Source organism: Ictidomys tridecemlineatus, chromosome 2 (assembly GCF_052094955.1).
Source record: "Ictidomys tridecemlineatus isolate mIctTri1 chromosome 2, mIctTri1.hap1, whole genome shotgun sequence".
In the NCBI taxonomy this organism is placed as follows: Eukaryota; Metazoa; Chordata; class Mammalia; order Rodentia; family Sciuridae; genus Ictidomys; species Ictidomys tridecemlineatus.
Genome location: NC_135478.1, coordinates 205,964,620 through 205,985,696, shown reverse-complemented (window position 1 = coordinate 205,985,696; position 21,077 = coordinate 205,964,620). Strand labels below are relative to the sequence as shown.

Sequence of the window (21,077 nt, the reverse complement as noted above, 5' to 3'; positions counted from 1 at the left end):
CCAGAGAGGAGATGCAAGTGAGAAAAACTAGACTCAGATTCATGCATGCACACAACATAACAGTATAATTTGTTAAGTATTGTTCCCCAGTATTTCCTCTTTCCCCGCTCCCTGGCCCTGGTCCCTCTCCTCTATTCTACTGGGCTCCCTTCTATTTTCATGAGACACCCCACCACCACCACACACACCTTTCTTTTTCCATTTTCTTCGATAGCTTCCACTATAGAAAACATATGGCCCTTGATTTTCTGAGTTTGGTTTATTTTGATTAACACAATGTTCTCAAGTCCCATCCATTTTCTTACAAGTGGCATAATTTTGTTCTTTATGGCTAAATGGCTACATGTTGTTCTGATTGTCACTGTTACAGAAATATAGTCACAAAGTATTGCTAGTTTATTTAAAAAAATTACAAAAAGGTATACACAATATGATTATAATTTGGAAAGAAAAAAGTGCATATATGTAGAAAATGATCTGGAAGATACACACCAAAAATTATCAAATATATATGGGTGATTAGATTATAAATAATTTTAATTTTTTGAATTCTGTATTATAATCCTTAGTATAATTAATACATATTATTTTTATAATTATGAAACGAAGGTATTTTCATATAGAAAAATGAACCAATACATCTTCTATTTCAGATAGTAGATGTTTCATTACTATAATGTTCTCTTGTATAATGCTCTATTTATAACAATAATACTTTCTTATACATGAAACTCAATAACAGAATGAGGTTGACTCTAATAGATGTTTGTTTATCCATAAATTCATTACATTTTTATTACCTTTACGTGTTGAATGTTTCTCAAATGATCTAACCATATGTTGTTGTTTTGTCCAACTCAGAATTATAACTTATATGTTCCAGAAAGCCAGCACTGCTCACAGCACAGCAAAGATTAACCAAAAGAGAAAACCCTGTAATCACGGCTCATCCTTCCCCAATGAGGAATGTGAAGGAAAAGAGAAGATATATAGAGAAATAATATTTTCAGATTCATCATGAATACTAGGAAAATTACTTACTGTCATTGCATTTCCAATAGTATATTCTTTTGATATAACTAGAGTGGATCCATACCAGAAGGCCAGTGCATAGGATGCATATATTAACAGGAAGGCAATGCCCATGGAAAGGTTTGCTGAGATAGCTTTTTTAATTCCAATTTTTTTGGCATTTTCTAAATATTTCTGATACCTACCAGAAAATGAGGGGGGAGATGTTATAGTAAGAATTAACGATTCATAATCCGAGCCATACTCACCTCCTGTATAGTCAGAGGTTTAAGGAACAAAGCTACCAAAGTAACAAACCCTTGGTGAGACCCAGTTTGCTGAGACGTGACCCCATGAAGGATCAGCTTACACTAGAACAGAGCCAAGTCTGCTCCTTCCTAGCCTGGACCCATTTGCCTTAGTCCCCATCAGGTCAACCAGTGTTCCTGGGGGTGTTCCAAAGTGAAGTGTCACTCCTAGGATATGAAGAACTTTTCACATTCACGGCCAACATTTCAAGTCAGGGTCAAGGTGGATGTAAAGAGAACAACGAACCAAGAATGGAGACAAAATGTAAATTGCATTCTAGACTCTAAAGTGGTTAGAGTTTACACTCAGGTCAATTTCTTTTCTCTAGAAAAAAGAAAACATTCTCTTTATTGCTCTAGTGGGTAAGGGATAGAAATTTTACATTTTTTGACATAAAATTGGGCTTCTTGATTTGATTTTTTTAAAAATCAAGGTGACCTTCAACTGTCCAGCTAGGTTCAAGGTTATAAAGTGGTCACAATATGGGATACAGATTTTTTTTTTAGTTTAGTTTCATCATCTGAAAAATAGAATTAATGCCTACTTAGTAAGATAGCTGTGAGGTAAATACATAATCATAAAAATAGTATAGTACTTGGCATATAATTGGCAAAAGCTGCTAATTCATATTCATATTACTATAATCATTAGAATTTCATTTCTTCCTAAATTTTGCTCATTCTATTACTCTCTTAATTTTGAATAATAATTAAAATTCATATTACTGGTTCTATAATTTGATATAAAGGTACAAATGTTTAGATTGATTCTGTTAAGTTATGGGTTTTTTTTTTCTTACATCAAGTTAAATTAAGCCTGCTTTTCCACAGTAGATCCAGAGAGTGTGTAAAATTTAACTTGGGCTCCCTGAAATCTGAAAAGGTATCCAATGGATATACAATGAAGCTTCAGGGGGAAATATCATATGAATTTAGGGTATTTCTCTTTTTAACAACAACAATAAACCAGCAACACCACCTTTTTTTTCTTGGTTCAACCATATGAGACATGGGAATTAGCTTTTACAAAAAGTATGCTGCCACCAAAAATACTGTCTTTTTAAATAGTAAAAGTGCCCAACTCTTCAGAGTACTTTTCTCCATACTGGATGCCACATCAATTTAGCAGAGCTGCCTCTGTGGGGTGACAGCCAACATGCCACACCCAGCACTGTGAATACTTCTGCATGGCTGAGCCTCAAAGCATGTGCAGCAAGATTGACATCTGTTCCAGTGTGACACAGGGCTCAGGTGACAGTGGCAGACATACTGTAGTTACCTTCACTTAGGTGGCTTGCTTACCGCGGCTAATGGAGCGGCACTGATTACACTGACATCCTGAGGTCCAACTGAGGGTTAGTGTGGCCTGTGTAGACTATTGTGTACAGGAAGCAGCAGTGAGAGAGAAAAAAGGAAGAGGTTAGAGAACCAGGAACACGTTGGTTTTGAAGAGGGATTAAGGAATAGAAAGGGAGAAGATGAAACAGAAAGGATGGGGGCAGCTTTGCTTTTCAACATTAGAAAGCTTCCAGAGAGTTTTTATTTCAAAGGGCCGTGAGTATCAGGAGTCCTACAACAGAGAAAAAGAAGATTCTTCACATGGATTCATACTTTGTCTATATTAGGGGACTTTGTTCTTTAAAGGAAATATTAACTCATGAGTTATATTTAAATAAAGCACAATTCTTTTCCATGGATGCATACTCATCCCCAAACTCATCAAGATGTACACATGAAATATATACAGCTCTTTATATATCAATCAAACGTTTTATATACCAATCAAATGGGGGGTTTTGTTGTTGTTTTTCAGTACTAAGGATTGAACTCAGGAGCACTCGACCACTGACCCACATCCCCATCCCTATTTTGTATTTTATTTAGAGACAGAGTCTCACTGAGTTGCTTAGTGCCTCCCCAAGCTGCTGGGATTACAGGCATGTGCCACTGATTTTTTTTTTAAAGCATTTACACAGGGCTATAGAGAAGAGTTTGGGTTTGCTGGGCTTATTCTGGACCATTAAGACTGAAAGCCAGAGGTCAGGCTGGAAAGTTTCACCTTGTCTTTTTGGAGGATTCATACAGCCCTACAGAAAATCCTGCACTATAAGTAGGAGGTCCATATTTTCTCAGGTTTTTCCTCTCCTACATTCCAGTTTAGAATCATCAAGGGAGAGAAAAAAGAATTTTGATAACTGCACCTCAATATTATTGGGGTCCTTTGTAATTCTAAACATTCTGTTTTATGCATTTAAAAACAGTATTCCTAGAAGGGAGTCCATAGGCATCATCAGACTTCCTAAGGAGTCTGGAACATAAAAGAGTGTGCCTGTCATCGAAGTGCAGCCGACAGTACAGGGTGATTATATTCTAGGAGGGAGGGTTAATATCAGGAAAGACAAAGTAGCAAACACATACCACAAAAGAATGAGCAACAAAACGTAAAAGTGGGTTCTTTGAACTGGTGGACAAAGAACCTTCCTGACCTTTCCAGCTCTTTGTTCTGGCCCCCGAAAGCTATCACGGTCCTGATGGCCCCCAGAGCCTCTTCTGCCACGGCACCCGCTTTTGCATAGGCAGCTAGTTCTTTGTCACTGAACGCAGAGAGTATCTGGACAGAAGAGAAACAGTCATGATTTTTGTAGTGGGAGAAAAGTTAAAAGATAGTCTGGGTCACTCTTTACCTACTTTTTCTTCCAAAACCCTCTGCTTTACCAAACATCAAAGTCAAACAATCCACTGGCTGCTTCTACCTCCTACAAAGGCTGGATCTGATTCAGCTGGCAGACTTCCCAAGAGAAGTCAGGAAAAGGAACCACACATCATTCTCTAAATAGTGTTTTTGGCAATAGTGTCAAATTCCACACCTACTCTATTTTTTCACTGTTAATTGTAAGGTAAAATAAATTAAAACCTTATGCTTTCTCTTAAACGTGTCATGATTTTTACCTACAAAGAGAATAATTTCAGACTTACTCCTGGGCAATCTACTGAATAATAAGATGGCCAAACAAGATGTTTCAGGAGAAAAATAAAGGGAGAATCCAAATAGAGAGAACAAGTAGTTCACTAAGTAAATCATCAGCCCCAGAATGAACAAAAATTGCCAATAAACTTCTCAACTCTGAAGTGTTAGCTGAAATAAAGCAGATTTATATATATATATATATATATATATATATATATTATCATAAGGCAAAACTGGCACAATGCAATACAACTGTCATGAGTAACAATTAAAAATAAATGGAACAAAAACTACCAACTTTATTTGAAGTCATGCAATAATTTGGAGGAATGTTATATTTAAAAGTGTTTCCTTAAATAGGGATATAACCATACATGTCATTTAGACTACCGTGCCAGAAGATTTAGCTAAAGAAATAATACAGCAGTGCTAACAGCCTGTAATTGAGGTTAGAACTGTGACTTTTAAATGATATTAAAAGTTAATTTCCTTATCAAAGCTCTATAGTCCAACATGCTTCTAGATGTGGTTTCTACTGACATTTAACACCGATTTGTGTAAGTCCCAGCACCTGGGTAATAAAAACAACTGTATGTGTGGGTTAACACACATGAAAATGCCCAGGCTTCACAGACCTTTGCCCAAACAGCTGCAGAGAGTCCCAGGAGAGGGCTGATGGCCATTATCACAAGGGTGAGCTTCCATCCTCTGATGAACCCCACTATGAATCCTGCAAAAAACGTGGCTATTGCTTGAAAGAACATTCCAACCTTGTCACCAATTCCTTCACTGATTTTGGAGATGTCACTAAAAAAGATCACACCTAAGTGGTTACAGGCAGGAGGTCTTGAGTTAGAAAAGTGAAAAAGACATTTAACAAACACATAGATAAGTAAAACATGTTCATACTACTGTAAGCCTCTTTCAGAGTCTTAGCCTCTTGAATGATACTTTTCCCCACCTAAATACTGCACAAAGGAAGAAATTCAGGATTAGTTCATGCTTCTAAGAAGTTAGTATTATTAAACTCCATAGTATTAAATTGGTAATCCTATTAGAAGCGCATTAACATTTTGAACACATGAATCAATTTGTTTAAGAAGAGGACTTAGGAAGGGGATTGCAGCAGTAACAAGCAGTAGTCACAGGGAAATATTATTTCCTATTACAAGTTGAGCATCCTTAATCAAAAACCCTGAAATTTAAATGCTACAAAATCTGAAATTTTTGAGCATGATGATGGTGCTCAAAATGTTTTAGAAATTTGGAACATTTCAGATTTCATATTTTTGGATTAAGGATGTTCTGCAGGTGAAGTCTAGGTAAATATTTCAAAATTTGAAATACTCCAAAATATGAAATGTTTCTTGTCCCAAGCATTTGAGATAAGGGGTATTCAACAGTATAGGGAATAACAGAGAAGAGTTCCTTGCTTCTGACAGTGACTCTATTCTCATAGCAGTCAGTGTGATCCTCTGAAAATTATCATGTTACTCCTCAGCCTGAAAACTTCCAGTGGCTGCCATTTCTCCCAGACTGAAAGCTAAAGCCCTTATTAAGGCCTATGACTCTAGATGCCTTGATCTTCCCTCCTTTTTTTGACCTCAACTGCTCCTGATGCTCTTGCCAGAATTTCCATCAGGAAAAGTTTATCTTCTATCTCCCCCTGCTGGAATGTAAGCACCAAAAGGACAGAGATGTTTTCTTTATTCACTAATATACCCCAAGCCCCCAGAACACTGCTTAGTGTATAGTAGCCACTCAAATATATGTTGAAAAAGTGAAGAGTCAATACTTACTAAAACAAATTTCTTAGTGAATTAATGCAATCATTCATTTATCTACATGACCATCATTCCTGAAGGTCTAGCCCCTGTCAGGCCCTAAACTCCATGAGAAACAAACAGCTCAAATGGGCACTCATTTCTCAAGTCAACCTTTTATACAATTGTGAAGAAGATTAATGGATATGAGAAATATGTGGTGGGACAGACTGTAGATGGTTCCAGGATTGACGATCAGATGATATATCTCCAATTTATATCAATTACTTAATCTAGTGATTTGTTTCCACATAAGCCTTCCCCAGCAAATTTTCACAGTGAGTGGTTAATTTTTGATGAAAGTATAACACTTACTCTGTTAATCGTGTGTTGAGTTCAGCGGTGTCATTGACGTCAAACCAGCCTATCTCCTGTCGTAGGATAGCATGAAAAAACTTTTGCCTAATTTTTTTAATCTGTCGGCCAGCTGCCAAAGTCCAGAATGAAACTTGGATATAGGCAGCAACAAGAACTCCAGCACCTAATCCTGAATAGTAATAAGCATATCTGGAAAATAATTAGAAATATTCTTTTGAATACTGTCCTTTATTCATTTCTTTCCAGAGAAATTTCAGAATTGAAAATTAAGCAGTTTACTAAACTAACCATGAAGACCGTATAAGACATTATAATAAATCCTTAAATTTCCTTTTTTTCTTAAATTACAAGATGAGGAACTTCATGATGGCAAGTCTGTTTACTTAAACTATTATCCAGTTAAAACAAATGAATCGTTGTGGTTAACTGCAAAAACAAATGGTGCCTAATGATTCATTTTAAATTATTGATAATTTGTAAATACCATTTAACTCCTCTTTCATAATTGTATCCTAGGCTTGCATATTATATTATACTGAAAAAGTTCTAGCATATTTACATATTGCAAATACAGAAATAAACAGAGCAAGCAAAATGATACTTAGTATGTTTTTCCATATCATTTACACAAATAACCAAAAAGCATCTCTTCTTCTTTGACAGAATACAAAAATAAAATAATAGGGCAGAACATCATGAATTCAAATTAATTTGGAGTAGATGCTTAACCAAGTAAGTAGAAAGTTAGTATATTTAAAATACAATAGATATATTTCAACACTCTCAATTTTTAATCTAATTATACAAGTTGTTTCCAGATAGAAGCTTTTCAGGCCTGCTTTAGCATATAGACCACATTTTAATCAGCAAAATCAATTGATATGCAGTCATAGAAATATTATGTTACAGGCTTTGGAGATTTTTATTGAGAAGACTGAAATTGAAAAATTGAAATACAAATTAAAAATTTTGAAATTAAAATACAAATTGAAATATAAATAGTAGATTAGAGAAAGTATTATATGAATATTAAATTTACTGATGCTTATAACTTTACTGTAGTTATATAAGAGAATATCCTTATTCTTGGGTACCATGGTGAAGTAAAGGGCCACGATGGATGTAACTTAGTTGATACTGGGGACTGAGGCATAAATGATAGTAACAAGTGGATCTGGTAAAGAGTACAGATATTCTTTGTGTATTCTTACAACTCTATAGTTTTGAATTATTTCCAAGTGAAACATTAAAAGTAGTATACCATATGTATGTATACATAAATTACCTTGTCATTTCTTCTTCTAGAATTCTGCCTGGATTTATCAGTGACAATGAAAAATTCACTAAATGAAAACAAAACAAAAATTTAAAAAACATTTTTTAGAAGTTAAATGATTAAAAGGCACTGATAGATTTTAAAAATCTATTAAGAATATAAATATATAAACCATATATAAAAGATGCTACAGTTAAGTTGCTCTAATAAAGTTTCTCTCTCTCTCTCTCTCTCTCTCTCATTCTTCTTCATCTCTTCACACTCAAGTGTACTTTTCACTTCACTTAGGTACATAGCCCTGGGGTTTATGTTCAGGACATCAGGTGCCCAGAGTGGGAGATAAGCCCTCCAGGGTTCTTGCCATCCTAGGAGTCTTGACCTTTGGTAAGCAGCTTCCTAAGATAGCCTAGAGGGGCTGATGAAGGACAGGAGGCCAGGGGACACAATTATACACATGGCAGAAGAGGCCAAAAGAAATGGTTAAAATTGATACAAAATGTAAGGGGCACTTTTTTGGTTTGTTTCTTGGTGGCTCAAAGTACTTTATAAGTACTTGATTCTGTAAATTTTATTTTTATATCTTTGCTTTTCCTTTAACATGCTTCCTTTATGACGTATGTAAGAGAAAGGTTGAATTACATCCAAAAAAATTAAAGATAGAAGATATCTGAATTACTCAAAGATAAGACAGCGATAGCTGGCAATTGCTCAAGTTCTACATTCTATGTCTTCTTTCCTAGCTGTACTGTCTTCTGGTATTTTTTAACCAGTATTAATTGAAAGGAAATTATTATCTGTTAATTTGATAAAAAAAAAAATGTCTCAGTGCCTTTCCTGGTTTGCCTGTTTTAATAACAGCTAACATTTCTTGAATGCTTATTGGACGTCAGGCATTGTTTTGAGTGTTTTATGTGCATCAATTCATTTAATTTTTCACAACAATTTCATGAGGTGGGACTATTTGATAAGTCCACACTTTATAGAAGAGGAAACTGAGCAGAGAGAAGTGAAGTAACTTTTCCAAAGCCACACAACTAGCAAGTTGCAGAGTTGAATCCAGCCTAGGCAATTTGATCTATGCTCTAACACTATGCTATACTGTTTGACAAGTGAGGTGATGACTTACTTTCACTTAAGAAAACACAGAGTGAAAAAAAAATAAAAAGGAAAATGCCGGTATCTATTGTATTCATGACATAATAGGACAAATCAAAACCACACCATTGGGGAAATGCACGCTAGTAGGCACTTCTCCTTTACCCTGGAGACAAAATCATCTTTTTTGTTCCTTTAACATGCGTAAATAGCCTAGGGGTCATGTCTTCTCGTATCTCCCTTATTTTTTTTCAAAGAAAGATAAGTTTTTAGTTAGTTTAAAACTTAAGCTATCATCAGTATTAATCGCCAGCTAGTGGTCCAGATTGTACCATAATTTTTCCTACTGATGTGAAATGTTTCTGGTTAGCTCTTGATCAATTATCAGACCCTTGAGGAATCCTACCCTAGTTTATTTCTCTTCTTATCAGTTTAGTTTGGTTCTGTGTGCCCATTTCCTTCCTGAGCTCTTAGCTATGGGAAATAAGAACTGGGTTTGGAATTATAGGCAGAGAAGCTATTCTACAGTTATCGTTATCATTTGTAGAAAGCATTTTTGGGTTTTTCCTCTCTGAACTTAATTAAGATTTTTTTCTTCCAATACCTACTTCAAAATTTTTAATTCTCTATTTAAGAATATCATATTCCAAGTTGACTCTCCCTCCTAGGAAATAAGAATCTATCAACATTCTAGATTTGACCTGCTTCTTTCTCAAGAGTCTCAGGCCAAGAATGGCAATCTAATTTAGGGTTAATAACCAGAGCAACCCCATATCCCCCAGGAAGCCCAAAGTATTGGTGTTTAGAGATAAGCAAGACAAATGTGTATTGGTGGGTACTCTAAAGAGTCAAGGATTCTATGGGGCTGAGGTTGTGGTTCAGTGGTAGAGCGCTCGCCTATCACGCGTGAGGCGCTGGGTTCGATCTTCAGCACCACATTAAAAGAAAGGTATTGTGTCTAACTACAACTAAAAAAATATTAAGAAAAAAAAAAGTCAAGGGATTCTATATATGAAAAGAGCCTGAACCTGTATTGTCAGATGCCACCTAAGATGCTTCAGTCCCATAAACAATCCCCAAGTGGTTAACTGGTCTGATTTTCTTGACATCATTGAGAACCTTGGAAAAATAAAGATGTGCCAGGCCAGGCACAAAGGCATATGCCCGTAATCCCAGTGGCTCAGGAGGGTGAGGCAGGATGATAATGAGCTCAAAGCCAGCCTCAGCAAAAGCAAGGTGATAAGCAATTCAGTGAGACCCTGTCTCTAAATAAAACACAAAATAGGTTTAGAATGTGGTTCAGTGGTTGAGTGCCTCTGAGTTCAATCCCAGTACCCCAAAAAAGAAATAAAGATACCTAGGCTCTACCCAAGCCCAATTAAACCAGAACCTCTGGCTGAGCTCAGAGCATAGTATGCTTTAAAAGCACCCCAGTTTATTCTAATGTGACAAAATGGAAAATTCCCACACCAGAGTACCTGAATGCCTCCCATAACAAGGAAATGAGGGAAACTGTTGAAATTACCTATTCATTTTAGAGAGCTCCCTTAAAATCCATCCATATCGTACATGAAGAATAAAATCCTAGTTTGATTATTTCATTACCAAGTTTTCAGCTAGTTTCCCCAATATTTACTGATCATTTATGCTTTGATACTTTACACAAATCACCTTATTTAATTCTATCAGTAAGTCATTAACTTCAAGGATGAGAATAATAAGGATTGTAGAGGTTAAGCAACTTTCCCATTGTCAGTGAGTTACATTATGAGTTCTGAATAATAAGTGAATACATTGGGCATTAGGGAAGCAGAGTCCTCCTTGTCACGTTTGAACATCAAAGTAAACCAATGCCTGCCTATCTTGATTCTGACTAGGACTTCCTTAATTATATAGAACTATTTCAGCAGCAAAAAAAAAAAAAAATAGAGCTGGAGTTTGTTCAGGCATCTTTGCGCTATGAACAGTTAATTAAAGTAACCTGGAGCTCAAACATGACTTTTCTCCCTCAGCTGGAAAGTTGATGCAAGGATATGCAGGGTGCATTTCCCCACAGGATTTTCTAGATTATTGTAATCACATAGTCTTGGCATCAAAGGTATCAAGTTCTTGACTCTGCAGATGAACTGTTTTCTATGACTCTGTTCTTAGGTTTTGGATGCAAAATGTTTTGTGCATAGTTTCTCAACAACTGAATCATTGTGAGGGAACAACACTGTCATGGAGTAGCTCTTATTCTGTTGACAAGGATGGGCTTGTACACAGTAAGTCATTGTCAGATCTTCTTGTAATTTAGACCTTTTCCTCTTCTAACATTCCCTTCACATTTGGCTTCCATTAAGTCTAGTTGTCCAAGAATCCAACAACTATAAAGAATAGACTCTAAATAAACTTTATTCCTATTTGATGAGCTAGGGCCTCTGCAAAATACCCTATCTGCTCCCACCTCCCATGCTGTTTTCTAACCTCTGCAACTCCAAACATACCAATGAACACTCTGAATTTAGACTGAGTAGATTTTAAAGACATTTCCTGCAAAGAGATCCAAGAATAATAGTTTTACAAACTACCAAAGAATGGGTATTAGAAACTCATCATATTTGTGGGACTTTCCATTCCAGTTCCTCCAAGACAGCCTAGTGACCAGATGGCTACAGAGCGTGAAGGTTCATAAACTAGAGTGTGTATTTGGAGGCTGCTGAGACAAAGTTGGAAACTCTCATGAGTTTATCACTCCAGCAATCACTTACTCATGTAGTTCCCTGGAAAGACCTTGAAGTTGCCCCTGGGCATACCACCTGATACCTGCCGGCCATGTCAGGCTTCAAAGCCATTCGATTGCAAAACAAGCAAACTGCTCCAAATAAACAAGTTGTGGAATTCTTCTTGTGTTAGTAAAAACAAAACAGGACTAAGAAAATTGGTCCAAAAAATTGATTTGTGATAAGTGAGTTGAACTGTTTTAATCTAATTTTTTAAAAAAAATTTAATTGGGATAAAATATGCATCACATAATATTTACCATCTTAACTGTTTTTAAGTGTGCAGTTCCGTAGTATTAAACATATTCACATTGTTGTGCAACCAATCTCCTGAAGTTTTCATCTTGCAAAACTAATGGGAAATTCTATGCCTATTAAACAACAAATTCCCATTTCTCCCTCCCCAAGCCCCTGCAATCACCACTCTGCTTTCCATTTCTTCTACAACTCTTACCACTCTAGACATCCCATAGAAATGGAATCATCTGATATTTGCCTTTTTTCTGACTGGCATATTTTACTTAACATAAGGTCCTCAAGGTTCATTCATGTTGTAACACATGTTAGGATTTCCTTCCTTTTATAAGGTAAATTATATCACATTATTTGCATATGCCACATTTTATTTATCCACTCATCCATTAAACAGACTTTTTGAAACTCTGAGTAGAAACAAATTTTTGATTAATAGTTGGGTTTCATTATTGGCATCACTCTGATATATGTGTATGTGTGTGTGTGTGTGTGTGTGTATATATATATATATATATACACACAAATACATACCTATGTACAAATTAATATGTAATAGATCTAGATCTTCTAAAAGAAAAAGAAACATAAAAAGAAAACATAAAATTTCTACTTCTCTCACTTCCTTAAAGACTCTTTTACAGTCTGGGCCCTGCACATGCTAGACAAGCACTGTACCATGCAGATCCAACCCCAGCCATCCTTTAAGACTTTTAAAACTATCCTTTCATACTCCAACTTCATATTCACAGTATTTGTGTTAAGGTTTTTGTCACTGGTCAAGCCTAAGAAATCTATTTATAACTTTCCCATTTTTTTCCCCTGGGTAAAATACACATGGTCATAATCATGGTTGGGAAGATAGAAAGAGCTGGGTTTTAATTGTATCCTAAAAAACTCACCGATGGTGAACTATGGACAAGGTATTTGTCCCCTCCAAGCCTTTGTTTCTTCATATATCAGAGAATAATATTATCTACTGTGTAAGACTGTTCTTAGGATGGTTGCATGAAATACTATATATAAGGTAATTGGTGTAGGACATAGCACATAGTAAATGCAAAGAAAAAACACTGTTTTTGTTGTTGCTGTTATAAAGAGATTCTTTTAAGAGATAATAATATTTGAGAATAAAGAAACTGGTTTTGTAGGAGCTTGCTTTAACTACTCAAAGGACAACTGGATTTCTAAAAGGTATAAATATATGTAAACATATCCTACTATATTAATAATCAAGCAGTTGTATTCTCTTACATAATTATACTCATGCCTTCCGACTGCAACTAAACATCGTTCTTAATCAGTGAACAATAAGAATTCTTATGGAATAATATCTAAATGATGAAGTACATTTTTCTGTTATCTTTGCTAAAATACAAAAGCTGTCTTTCATACATACATACATACATACATATACATATGTATTTATATTTATTTATTTTAATCCTACTATCTGTCTGCCAGTAAAGCTTTACTTGGTCTTCTACAGCTTAGGGGCCTCAAGGTTGCTTGGAGGAACAGACATCAGGCTTGGTAGAAATCATGGAAATCTTCCTTTCAACATTGAATTTGAAGATTATGAAAATAAGCATAAGTTCTGGATCCCTACTCCAACAGTGTTGGCAGGGCCCCTTTTATAGATGATGTTAATTCATAGATTAACTTTTCAGTAACTATAGTCATTTGGGTGAATTCCTTTGGATTCACACTGAATCCATTTTCTCTTTAGTGAAGTGTCATATCCAATTCTGATTGATTCAAAAAAAAAACTGGACACAGGAAATGGGTGTAATTTTTTAAAGAGAGGTGGGCAGGAGAAAAATATTAAAACAGGAAACATAATACAAGCTGAACATAACTAAGAAGTACTGTCACGCTAATGATGTATTTTGAAACTTATCAGTAATCACTGATGGAATGGACATCACATAGATTATTTTATTCCACCATCCTTAAGTAGAATGACTTTTCTATTTATTGAAATGTAAATCTTCCTGTGTGTTGCCTTACTTAGTATTAAAGTCAAACAGCACACATGAATTTTTTGAAATTTAAATGAGCACTTGAGGGATTTTCTAGGAATTTTACAACTCCTTTGGTAATATCTGGTGTCATTCAGATGTCTAAATCTTTAAACAAGTAGATGATGAATATTATAATAAATTCTGAATCTCTCAGCCAGTTAAAGAAATACTACACATTGAAAAAAAAAAGGAGAGAGAGAGAGAGAGAGAGAGAGAGAGAGAGAGAGAGAGAGAGCGAGCGCGCAAAAGCGAGCACAAAACACTTACCTGGAAAGGAGAAGTTTCCATTGGTATTAACAAATCTATCAGTCATTTCTCCAAACACTATCATCATGAGAGGAAGACCTGATCCATGAGCTATGGCCATGACGGTTCCCCAAAACATAAACAATTTATCCTGCCAATCAGAGTATCTAAACTAAAAAATAAAAAGAAAGAAAACAATGCTTATTTTGTTAAATTCTTATCTTATTAATTTCTCTTTTTCCACAATTTTATGCCCTTTGGATTTTCATTTAAAAAAGAGAACGGCAATCCAAATCATTAAGAGACTATACTTCCATTTCTATTGCTTAGTCTCTATTTTTTGCATCTTTCCTCTCTTTTTATACTTTTTTATTGGGTGTGTTGCAAACTGTTCATGATTCTTTTTATTTTATACTGGGTGAAGAAATCAATCTAATTCTGTTTAATAAGTATGTGATTTAGGTACACGATTATAACGTAATCAGAAGGTACAGGTTTGGTTGCATTAATAATATTGTTTGATCTCCCAGAGTCTCTGAGGTTATAAATTAAACCAGCAAGGGACAGACATTAAGTTGACACACACATCATATCCTTAAGACAGTATTCAGAATCTTTGAGAGAGGGAATTAAAAATAGACAGCAATTAGACCCTCTAAGTTTGAGGACTAGATCCCTTTAAAAGGTTAATTCAGCTCAGTAGTCAAGTGTTCTAACACATTTAATGGGGAGCCTATCTGTGGACTTCAGGAAAGCGGTGCTGATGGAGAGGATGCCCATGTAGAATCTTGAAGGATGGGCAACTGTGGAATGTGGCAGAAGTAGGGGATATTTAGGCTTAAAACAGCAAGATGACTGGAGTCTACAGGAGTGTTTAAGTAACTCTCAGCAGGGAATTCCTGAAGATCATATTGTAAGGCTTGGGAGAGGATATTAGAGAGAGATAAAAAGGCGTAATGTTTTGAACGACCAACAATAAAAAAAAATAAAAAAAAAAAGGCCTGCCGGGCTATGCAAAGATCTTGGACTTAGTACTATCTACAGAGAGGAGGGACGACACCAATTGTCACAGTGAATTTCACAACCCCAAAGAGCTAACTGCACATCAGTGTCATAACACTTTGTTTCTTTCTGTCTTTTTAATTCTCTCCATTCTCATCTTTTCTCAATATTTTTGATGGACCTCTCTATGATTCTTTGCTCTTTTTTCCTCCTCTGCCTTCCAAACTACATCTTCTTTCACTTCCATTTCTATAGCTTAGTCTCTATTTTTTTTGCATCTTTTCTCTCTTTTTATACTTTTCATTCACCAACCTTTTGGAGAAAAAGAACAGTTATTGACAGAGTGGGTAATGAGTCAGGATGGTAGATTAGAATCTGAGGGCTAAAGTTGAGTCAGGCTGGATCAATAACTAGGTGAATTTGAGGTTGGAAGCACACGGTTGGGTTTGGGTGTGTTGCAAACTGTTCTCAAAGAGTTCCAGAAGTTCAGTTGGGGTCCGGGGTTGGGGGTCAAATTCCATCATCAACACACAGGACAAGAAAGAGTACTGAAAGAGACATAGGTCAGAAGCCAAGTGGAGCTCAGAATGAAACCAAAGAAGCAAGCAAAATCATGAGCAAAAGAGTAAAAAAGAACTTAGTCCACTAAAAGAAAGAAAGAACAAGTGGGAGAGGTTTTCTAAAATTGCTACAAAAGGGACTACTGTCCCCAGGGTTAGTAGCTCCTGGCAAAAGAAAATAGATCTGTCAGTTTCAATTCAAAGAACAGGCTCAGGTTGACAGGTAGTGTTTTCTTTTGTGGACATTATGTGACACTGAGGAATGTTTTAATGCTTTTCATGTTGATTGAATTAAAATTAACAGTCTTTAAGCTTAAGTTCAAAATTGGGCGAATTTCACAGCAACATCCTAAGTAAACCTAAATTTGTTTTTAGCTATTTTTTTAACAAAACAACAATTTTTCTTAAACTTTTTCAGGACAAAAAAATATCTATTTGGTGGCAGAATAAAGAGTAAATTTAAATTCAATTTAACTAAGTCTTCTAAACTCAAATGATATTTTCTGTTTCTACTCTAAGGTGTGGAGCATTTTCTTTGCTACAGGAGACAGATTTAAAACCTGTATATTAAAACCAAGTTTTGTTTTCTCCAAAACACTAAATTACAATTTTTTACTCTCACTGAATCTTTTAAAGCAACAACAAAGAATAAGCAAGAAGAGAATGAATAGGGGTTTTGTGGTGACATGAGAAATGTGTGGATATTTTGATGTCTTTTTATCCATTTACTTACTAAATTGGAGGCTTCTACTGACAAGCTGTTTAATTCTAACATCTTTGCTATCAAATAAAGGCTGTCAGTTTGAAACACATCCTATTTACCAATGGCAGGCAAACACTTTCTTGGACTGCCTCTCTGAGACATATTACAAATGAAAAACAGATTAGATTTCTTCCAAAAATATGTTGGCTGCCTTGCACCAGCAGAAAACCACACACAAACACAAAAAGGTCTTAATTAGAATCCCTACTAGGTGTCCTATATTTAACCACTTTTCCTGGAAGTAAATGTGGATATAGATTTCTTAATTATTATTAAAATTTCTGTAGTTTACAATTATCCTCCATATAAGCAAGCTTATCTCTAACTATATTTTGGTGGTGGGGGTGAGTTGGTGTAAAGTAAAGCAAAGATACATTTTCCTGAAATTGGTAAGTTTTTATGGTGCTCTTAATACACTTCCTATTTTTAATTCCCCTGTACACTATTTATCTCTGCCCTGTGGCATAGCCAGTCTGCCCTTCTCTCCTTTATTATCCATCTTGGGAGTGTGGGCCATTGCCATATAAACCAACATAAGACAGCACAGGTACAGCAGAGATCTATCACTGCTTATAGACAATCTTAAAGTACTTGCTCTGCAGCTCCTAATTCATGACCCCAAATATGAATGAAAGGTAGGATTATTCCAATCTAATATTTCACAGCTTACCAATGTTAATGGTCCAATCAAATTCACTTTCTTCATTTTTTGGGTGTCTTGGTTGCTGTAAAAAATATAATTGTTTGAACTAAAAATGAATATGAAATATTTTAGTCAATTGAGCATAAATATTAGTGTTATGATGTTAAATTATAGTATTTTCAAATATAAAAGAGTGATGTCCACAATTGTCAAAATTACCCAGTTAAACAAACCCTGTAAGGCAGCCGCCAAGTGCAAAGGTAACTGTCCAAGGTACTACAAGGACATATGGATAAAGAGAAATAGTTGTCTATGTTACAAAGCCTACAACAGAGGGAAGAATATGTTAATAATATCTGCCAAATGAATTTTTCTCCTAAAACAAAGTACATGTTGATCTAAAAATAATAAAGACCATTCTCTTGGAGGTTTTCAGAGAGTGGTGTCAAGAAGTCCTATTCATTCTACATTTAAAATACAGCTAGAATTTAACAATTTCTCCCCATTTTTCTTGCTATCCCCTGTAGATCAGCCTCCCACTTAGTCACTCCATCTTCAATATGCCTGCTTCAGTCTGCCTCAACTAGTAACCATTATTTAAAAATTCATCATATCCTGTTACGTTTCTGCTCAAAAACTTACAATGGATCCCATTTTTCTCAGATTTGAAATCAAAATCCTTATGTTGGCCTCTAAGGCCCCACATGCCATTTCCTTGTTACTTTCTGACCACACCTCTCACTGTCACTCCAGCCTCTCTGCTGCTACATGAACACTCCAAAACATGTTCCCATCTCAGGGACTTTGCATTGTCAGTTACCCTGCCAGGAAGGCTCTCCCTTCAGATTCACACAGCTCTTTCCTCTCGTTTCTTTCTAGTCCTTGCTCAAATATGGCCTTCAAAATAAGACCTGGACTAGGGTTTAGCTCAGTGGTAGGGCACTTACCTGGCATGTGCAAGGTCCTGGGTTTAATCCCCAGCACATCACAAACATATTTTTAAAATACTCAAAATAAGTTCTACCTGACAACTCTACTTAAAATGGCAAAGTACTTCTGCTTTGTGCTCCTAATTTTCTTAATATTTATTAATACTTTTTCAAAGTATTCATTAATTCTAACATTAGCTGGAGTTTTTTTTTTAACCTGAAACATTTCTCTAGATGGGTGATAAAATTTTATTCATAAGACTTGATCCCAAATTATGAATTTATGATATTTACTGCTATCACTAGATGGAGCATCTGCTGCTAAATATATGCAAAAGAATGCCAGGGGCTGTTGGCAGCATGACTGGGACAAGCATATAACTAACCCCCACTTTGCTCTAGATAACTGAAATGTATAAGCTTTAGTCTGCTTTTATAAAAAGTAATATCAGTAATATTTCATAACCTCAGAACCTTAACTTATTCTTAACTTTATGCATTTCTCCTTTGAGTGGTTTCCTTCTTTCTAAGAGAAAGCTATAAGCCTCTCTGCTGAGGATTTCCCTGGGTTCCAGAGTATTCTCACACCTTTTGCAGGGAGAGCTCCTTTTTGCACTCATCAAATGTTCAGCCAGTGCAATACATAAATAGCCTTCTTCATGAAAATACCATCTATTAATAGATTCACAGTCATTCCCAGCCTAAATTGCCAGATGATAAAAACCTCATTTTTCTACTAGAAGTAATACTATCTACCTATTTTTCCAATTCTATATGCCAAAAACTAAAATTTCTGTGAATAAATACCATAGTACTTAGAAGGAACAGAGCAAGTCACTGTCCAAACAAGTTAATAGACCAAAATAATGCTTCAGTTTAAGTATCAGATAGGCATATTTTCAGTTAGCTAATCAGGTCCCTTGCAGCTTGAGGACCAACTACAGAACCTGATAAATTTGTTCCTCTGGGTGATAACTCCATGACACAGGTCAATTAGTTCTGGTGGCCTGGTGTGAACTAAGAGACTGCAGCAGCCTCATAAACTATTTGAGGCTAAAGATGAAAATGATTCACTGTTCCCACAGTGAAAGAGGAAACAGAAACACACCATTGACCGGCTCTTCTGTCCCTACCAAAGCCTGTAAAGTGTGCTTCATAAGGGGCTGGGGAACCAACCCAGATGGAGTTGGAGAAAGACCCACAAGTAATGGAAGTGCTGAGGTTTTCCTTTGCACTTGAACAAAAAACTGATTTGGAAGCACAAGGTTACCGAAGAATAAGGCTGCTCAAGTTTACCCTCCCCATCTCACCTCCCAGAAAGAAGTACTGAAAAAGCCTAGGATAGGAGGAGGGGGAGGAATGAGACAAGGAGGAAGAGAAATAACAGGGAAGAAATTTTGCCTCAATCCCCTTATTCAAAAAGCACAACTGTCAACAGCAGATGTCCGATGCTCTAGAAGCATGAATAATCATATGAGACATAATGAAAGTTATCTGTAAAAGTTTAAGAATTAAGTAACACAAAAAAATGCTATGCGCCACCAATATTCATCGAATCACCCTGGCGCAGAGGAAGACAACTCTTCTTTCTGAGCCTGTTCCAAAAGGAGCCTCAGTGGCATTCCTGAGGCCACTTGAAACTTCTGCTTCAAGGTCAGAGCCTCAGACATAACCTTCCAAAGAAGCCTCCTCAAAGGCCAAAGGCATCAACCATTTTTCTCAACTTTTTTCTAGGACTGAATTTGCCCTGCTGATTCACGTGTAACGGAAAAGCCGGTGGCCACTGGTGATGTACCTGCTGCTGCCCAATTCAAAGTCGCCCTCCACTGTCCTGGGGCGCCGAGCTGTTCCGTTTCTTGCTGCCTCAAGATCCATCTCAGCCTGGGAAGAAACCACAGCCTCAGGTCCAAGTGCACCCGGCCCAGCTCTGAGGGGACCACCAGCCTCCTCGCGACCCCAGGCGGGAGGCCCCTGAGCGGGAGCACGGGTCTGTACCGGAGGCTCCAGGTGGAAGTCCCACTGCACCGCCCGCGCCCACAGTCCCCATTATCTCCCTCCTCCTTCACCTGGGATCTCGCGCGTTTCTGGCAGAGCCGCGGAGTGTGCGGGCTCTGGGGACCCGGGACCTGGACTTTGCTCGCCGCGGTTTCGTCCCCGCCCCCCACACGCGTCCTGCTCCAGCGACGCCTCCCGCTACCGCGGGGGCGAGGGCCCGGGCCCGCAGGAGCAGCTCCGGCCGCCCGCCGGGCTCGTTTCGCCCGCCAGGAGAGCGCGAGGGGCCCAGCGCGCCGCCCTCGCCGCCGGGGGCACCGGGCCACCGCTGCCGCCCACCTGGGCTAGCCGCCAGCCCCGGCCCGGCCGCACCAGCTGCGGCCGATAAGCCAGCGTGTTCCGCTGAGAACCTTGCCCAGCAGTCCACCCAAGCCCCTGCAAGTGACTGTCACTCTCTTAGCACTCGGCTTTTTTTTTTTTTTTCCTTTAAACCCACGTGGGGACAGTTTCCAGACTCTCAGCCATCATAAGGGCGCGAGAACTCAGAGAGCGCACTGGGCTCAGTTTCCACTTCTGCATCCCTAGTTCGGATAGTGGCACCAAACTCAAAACCAACTCCAGGGATGGTGAGAGGTAATCAAGACAGGACAGGAAACGTCACATTACGCCCTTTAATGAAATGGAACATAGTGTTCCCTTAGTACTTGAGACATGGAATTTAAGGGCTGGAAAGGACTTAGGTGATCGAGTAATTAAAAACCCACGTTCTTTACATTTGAAGAAACAGATGCAAGGGTGTTTAAGTCCTGCCTGATACTGCCTCAGTAAGCCGGAGTCCCAGTACAGTGCCCTGGCTCTCTGCGCTAATCCTAGACCTATCCCTATACTAAATTATCTCTACACCAAGCTTCCATATGAACGTGGTTTCTTATTTCTTCTGATTAATCTCCCTGTTCTTCCCCAAAGGAAATTTAAAACAGGGAGCAAAGGGCATCATGGCTTTGAAGCCAGTGAGTTTCAAACTCCAAACTTCACATCTTATTAGTTATGTGATTTTGGACACTTTACTCATTTCCTTAGGCCTCAGTTTCCTCATATGTAAAAT

General features: G+C 37.2%; 1 protein-coding gene across 5 annotated transcripts in view; it reads right to left on the bottom strand.

Annotated features, from left to right (window-relative positions):
- The window catches only part of LOC101973490 (phosphatidylcholine translocator ABCB4), a 75,857-nt gene extending 55,578 nt beyond the window's left edge, over positions 1-20,279 (bottom strand). The window contains exons 1-9 of one of the 5 annotated variants that reach the window (XR_013435323.1): positions 20,047-20,279; positions 19,776-19,861; positions 17,079-17,133; positions 14,105-14,255; positions 7,714-7,771; positions 6,426-6,617; positions 4,923-5,094; positions 3,806-3,930; positions 1,042-1,213 (exon numbers count right to left, since the gene is read on the bottom strand). Coding sequence is in view for 4 of the 5 variants with exons in the window: in XM_078040496.1 (XP_077896622.1) it covers positions 1,042-1,213; positions 3,806-3,930; positions 4,923-5,094; positions 6,426-6,617; positions 7,714-7,771; positions 14,105-14,255; positions 17,079-17,133; positions 19,776-19,855 (1,005 nt within the window). In the remaining variant the exon portion in view is untranslated. Of the gene's footprint in view, positions 1-1,041; positions 1,214-3,805; positions 3,931-4,922; positions 5,095-6,425; positions 6,618-7,713; positions 7,772-14,104; positions 14,256-17,078; positions 17,134-19,775; positions 19,862-19,975; positions 19,999-20,046 lie in introns of those variants that run through there. The other 4 variants (XM_078040496.1, XM_005340012.5, XM_078040495.1 and 1 more) reach the window with 4 other exon arrangements.
- Positions 20,280-21,077: the final 798 nt, after the last annotated feature.